The sequence below is a fragment of the Cygnus olor genome, chromosome 1, assembly GCF_009769625.2.
Source record: "Cygnus olor isolate bCygOlo1 chromosome 1, bCygOlo1.pri.v2, whole genome shotgun sequence".
Taxonomy (NCBI): domain Eukaryota; kingdom Metazoa; phylum Chordata; class Aves; order Anseriformes; family Anatidae; genus Cygnus; species Cygnus olor.
The window spans coordinates 21,364,419-21,370,484 of NC_049169.1; the positions used below are offsets into that span (position 1 = coordinate 21,364,419).

Here is a 6,066-nt window from a genome sequence, read left to right on the forward strand (position 1 = left end):
CAGCTGTTCCCATCTTCTGCTGAGCTTGGATAATTTATTTATTTATTTATTTCTACCTCCTGGTACAGGTACTGATTGCACACACTTGTGTTGATGTCTGATGGTGATGAAGCTTCTAGCACTGCCTTGTGTTTGAACTTCAGGACACCTTGTAAAGTCCAGTGCCAACATCAGCTGACTTTGAGTCCCCAACTTTAATAACTATCTGTAGTGCCTTGGCTTTTGGTACTCCAGTGGCTCATTTCTTTCCAGACCTTGCAACCTTTTTCTAGAGTTCTTGAAGAAGGGGGAAGGGGGAAAGAAAAAACAAGAACTACTATTGCATTTTTTGCAAGTCCTGAATTGCAGAGCTTTCTCCATCTCCATCTCTCCTGAAAGAAGTGGTGATAAATGCTGTAACTATGAGAAACATTGGAGAGTTTAAGTTTTTGTATGTATCTGTTACCGGCTGTTTTCTTAGTTGGGGGTGAGGAAATGGGGTGGCAACCAATGAATGGCATAGGACACAGCAGGAAACATGAAAGCAATGTGTCTCATGTCATTGCCAAGCTATTTTTGACCATGTAAAACAAAGACCAAGAGATAAATCACCTAAACTTGCTAAACTGCTACTCTCCTGACAACCAGCAGAAAAGACAAGCCGGGATATCTAAGCAAATGGGCTAATATCACTCCAATACAGTGACTCAAGATGATTGAGCCCCTTAAGTATGACTGCTTTGACTAATGAAAACTTAACACTTAATTATAGTATTCAAAGCACTTAATTAAAACCTGTAATTAAGACATATCACACAGGAAGGTCAGCACTATTTTGTACTTGTGAAAACCGGAGAGGTGAAATTACTTCAATAGGCCCACACAAGTAAGTCAATGACAGGCAGGGATGCAAAACACAGGCTTTCTATTTAGGGTATGCTCCCATAGATTGCACTGCATTACTGTAAACTTTAGCAGAGGATATGCTTTACATTTTTATGCATTTCCTCCAGTCATTAGGTATATCTTGGCATACACAAAAAAGCCTGTGGTAAACCATCTTCCCTTCCTGGGACTTCACAGTGGTATCTCCCTCACTTGGTCGCTCTGAGAAGAACAGGTCTCTGATCTTGATCTCCATTTACCATGTCTAAAAACAGTTTTTCAAACAGGTTTTAGAGAAAAACTGAATTATGTCACCTAGATTCTCACGTGCATTGTTTAAAGTCTTGGGATTACTTTTAAAATACAAATTGCTTACCATGATAAAGAGAATGAATGCCAATTTATGTTAGCTGAGTTAGCAGCCTGAGAGCTGTATTGTAACACTGGTTTTGCAATGTGTAGTATTCAGTCAGAATGGTCTGATCCATGGCATAAATATCCAGTCAAGAAACACTACACACTTCATCTATGAATAGCATGAGCAGGCAGCAGCTATATCAAGAATTTGCTGCCAATAATCTTTATAATTGCAGGGGAATACCACATTCAGTTTAGGGTTTTCTTCTTTATTCACAGACTTTGGAAATGCTACTGCATTTAATGGCAGACAATACAAATACTATTTCATAGTTTTCTGGAAAGGTTTGGGGTTTTTTTGTTGTTTTTCTTTTTGTTTTTTAATGTAGCGCACTTGATCTCTACCAGCTGTTGAGTCAAATTTGGCGTAGGCCTGTTTCTTTCTGTACAGCCTGCAAACAATGTGGATTGTAAAATGAGTAGGGCACAAACCCAATTTCAATTGCAGTATGGGATTCCCCTATGCTTTTACAGGGAAGCATGGTTGATAACTCTATTTGCTATTGGATGAGGCCTGGAGACCAAGCCCATTGTAGTTAACCTTTGAATACCAGAATATCATACATGCTCTAAAGCCAAGCCACTAAAATAAGGAAGGAGAAAAAAAGACATAGTACATGATGAAAGCTTGGTGTTTCCTTTGCTGTCATTCAATCCACAATTGTATATTTTCATGCTGTTTAAATTGCCGTGTGATACTTGCATAAACATCCAATGATCTTTTGTTTTCTCCTTTTCTGTATTGGATAGGAGTAAAGTAATTTGTGGTATAGTAATGAAACCTGGATATCTTATAAGCCAATGCAAAGATGTCTTGCTGAATACTCCTGGTAAACTAAGAATGATTCATTGAGTTGTAATAGGATCCAAAATCTAAACAGTTGAGTGTGAAGGTTTTATTAGGTCACATACCTCAAAACAGTTATGTCACTATTTCCCTAGTATGTACAACTAATGCTTTACTTTGCTAAGTACAAGAAGTTGCTTACAAATACTCAAGGGGCACAGTCACCTTAAAATCTAGTCTGATGATCAAACTCAACATTTTCAGTTACTAAACGTGCTCAAAAACCCTCTGGCAATATCTACAGATTGAAAAATGCAGAAAAATCCAAAAGTTTTTAATTCCCCTATTGTTTTATGAAGAACCATACAACCTCAGTATTGACTCTGCAGAAGAGAAACTCACTATATAGAGTTACAGGAAAACTTCATAAAGGAAGAAAAAAACCCTGTAACATACACTTATAATAATAGTAGCTACAGAAAACTTCTGATGGCTTTAAAATTACAATATCTCACTATCTCATTAAGTAAATTGCTAGAAAAGGCAATTCCTTTGACTCTAAATTCTCTAACTTGTGACCTGATATGCTAGAACAGAAGGCAGCAGACATATATTGTGCATACACTGAGAGATAAGTTGTAACCTCTGGTTGGTGCCCCTATAAAGAACATTTAGTTGTGAATTATGAAGGTAAACTGCTCCCTTTTAAAGTAACTCAGGTAGGAATGGGACTGAGGCCATAGGATTGTGATGGGTTATGTAGGGAAACTGAGGTTACTTCCCATGGAAAAGGAAGGAGTTTTCTTTAAGAACCTAGTCATGAGACTCTAACATTCATGTGGCTAAAATGCTTTGCATTGGATTGAAAATCCTAAGCTGGCAGTAATTTGCCCTGTTGAGATCATTATTGTTTCCAGTGAGAAAACATTTTTGTCTTAAAAAGTCATTAATGCATTCAAGATTCTACTGAATACATCTAGCAGAAACATTACATACAGAACATAAACTGAATTCTGTCTTTTACAATCAGAAATGACATTGATACTTCATTCTATTAAACTGGAAATAATGCATTTCCCCTGAAAATTTAAAACAACAACAAAAAAGTCTTTCTTACTTATCCAGCCTTCAGTGTTGGAAAAGTAAGACAGTATCTTGAAAGCAAAGAAAGGGATCCAGTCTTCCTAACCTCAGACCTCTGCCAACATCGTAGGCAACTCGTGAATCAGTCTTCCTAACATACATACCTAAGACACAACAGAGAAATGTGCCTTTCAAGGTCCACAGAGGTGAAACCTGTCCCCTAGACTGGATCCCACCTTAGAAGTTGTTATTGCATTTTACATTCTGAGTCTGAGAGTTAAGCACTCTCTGGAGAAATAAATTAGAAAGGTAAATGAGATCTATTTTAAACACCCATTGCCACCCATTGGCAGCAGACCAAGGAGACCCATTGCAAGGTGAATAAATTACTTAAAATGCTTGTGTTCTTGCGCTCATAAACTTAAGTACATAACTGTTGCTGAAAAGTGCTCAGGTACATCTAGAGATTAATCTCTTATTACTATATGTTATTATTTTTAAATTATTATTTAAGTGGGGAGAGACTGCAGAATTTGAATTCAGAAATATAAGACAACTTTTCAAATATTTTTCCCCTCAACTCTAGTATTTTATAAGCATCTTTATTCCTGATACATTTTAGGATACACATGAAATATAGAATAAAATGCTATAACATACTAACTTAATATCTGGGTAGTACCACCACATGTAGACGAAGTTTAATAAGTCTCAGTTGCCTATCCTAGGGGCTACATAATACCGTGACATTTTCAAGCAGGACTCTGTACATACAGCCAAACTCTCTCATGCTATGAATTCCACTTCTCCAAAGTAACTACATACTTATCATCCCCTATTCAGACTGAAAATATCAGACACCCTATTCTTTTTATCTTATTTTTTATTTATCTTCCAATATTTTCTCTTGAACGTCCAGAATGCCAACAGAAGCAAAATATCTCTATACTGCCCCTTTGTGGGGATATTTGGAAACATCCAAAATTCAAAGCTATTAAAGAGATGGTATGGCTCACACTCCACTTTTATGCACATACATAAGTCATTAAATTTAATAGTCCAGTTACATTCATTCCACAAAATGAAAAACAGGTTTTACTCTTTCTCAAGCTTAATTCATTTATTCACAGAAAAGTCAGTGTTTCCTATATTCCTAACATAATGAGCAATTTCTGAAACCTCCCGTTCCTCCCTGTCATCTATTTGGCACCACTACTTATTGTAAAAACTTAATCTTCAAAGTACTTCATATAAACTAAATCATTTTCATTACTGTTTTTCAAATACAAAAGACAGATTTTAAAAGGTACTAACAACAACAGCAGCTGGAAATAGTGTGAAATGCATTTTCTTATTCCCTTACAACAGTCATCTTTGCCACTTTGTATACTTAATTGAGAATGACAGGAATATAAATCAAATGGTCAGGATAGTTGAAATACTTTTTCAGTTTCTGCTTTCTTGCTCTGTTTACAATTATTTTAGCAGCATACAACTATTATATTAAGAGATAGCAAATAGGAACAAGTAAGAGATTACCTGAGAACATGAAAGTCCACATTCTTCAATCCTGGGAATAATATGACAATCAGAATTCCACAAAAGAATTATTAGAAGAATCTGAACATGAATATTTATCATCCTAAATTGAAAAAAAAAAATCAAAACCTCAGAAGAAGTCTTCTACTCTGACAATTCTCTCTCTCATGCCAAAACTTTAGTAAGAATTTTAGTCCCTCCCACAGCACCTCTGAGCTCCTCCCTTTAAAACTCTGCAAAGACAGAAAATTGCTAGTTGTGGGAAATAAAAATCATGTTCAATTCATTTCTTGTGTTCCTTAATGAAAAATGGGAAATATGAATTTCTGACAATCACAATAAAAGCCTTTTTCTTCTGGTTTTCATCATGACTGATTTGGATGAGTTTTAGTAAATTTCTTTTTTTTTTTTTTTTTTGTAAATTCCATCTATAAATGGGAATTTTGTTTCCAGCAGTGATGCAGCAGACAGGTTCACTGAAATCCACATGCGTTATTGTGTTTGTTTATCTTCCTGGTTTTCTAATGAACCAAATAAAAATAAATAAATAAATAAAGATAGAAATAGAAATAAAAATAAAATAAAAAAAAATGCATCTGTGTTGAGGTCGGTATTCTTGGAAGATTGGTTTCTTGTTTCTCATCAACAAGAAAACCAGCTCCTTTATCCTAGAAATCTGTTGTGATTTTTTTTATTATTGTTATTTGATTTTATCAACTGAAGCCTCTTGTTCTATCTCCATTCTCTATTCTATCTCCAGTTTTTGGATTTTCATCATACTTGGGAAGTACAGTGCTTTGCCAAAAAAGCTGAATGCCTCCAGCTCTGAAAGCAAGGTATGAGGGCTACAGCACCTCAACACTACTTAGATCAGGAATGCATTTCTTGGAGCTATCTTACACAGTACCAATCACAAGGAAGAAGTATTCTGAAAACCACACTCTAGTTCACATAGAGGCTACATGGTGTGTTATGTGGAGCAGGGAAGAATTCCTCCAGAGATGGCTTGCTTACAACTGAGAGAGATCTTCCAGCAGGTCAGTGCCAGAAATCAAGTCCTCAGCGCTCAAGTTAAACCTTTCAGTTCATTTACAGTAGGGAATGCACAATTAATACCATCTGCAAGGATGTAGCTTTACCAATATTTCTTTTAAGAAACAGGTAGAAGACAATGTCTACTCTGCCAATGTATCTACTATACTTGTATTTTAGATAGTGTCATGTGAGTCCAGTATGTCAATTTTCCAATGACACTTTATTTTTGGAAGACGAATGTTGTCACAGTACTGAACAAATTGTCATTAAATTATTTTGGTTAAAAAAATAATACATTTTGTCATACATCAAACCAAAGATCCACCCAGTCCACTCTCCTG

General features: G+C 35.7%; 1 protein-coding gene across 4 annotated transcripts in view; it reads right to left on the reverse strand.

Moving 5' to 3' along the window:
- Positions 1–4,887, reverse strand: part of IL17REL (interleukin 17 receptor E like) — a 51,639-nt gene extending 46,752 nt beyond the window's left edge. The window contains exon 1 of one of the 4 annotated variants that reach the window (XM_040549341.1): positions 4,691–4,887. In XM_040549341.1, coding sequence (XP_040405275.1) covers positions 4,691–4,792 — 102 coding nt within the window. In that variant the 5' untranslated portion in view covers positions 4,793–4,887. The remainder of the gene's footprint in view (positions 1–4,690) is intronic. The other 3 variants (XM_040549346.1, XM_040549350.1, XM_040549333.1) reach the window with 3 other exon arrangements.
- Positions 4,888–6,066: the final 1,179 nt, after the last annotated feature.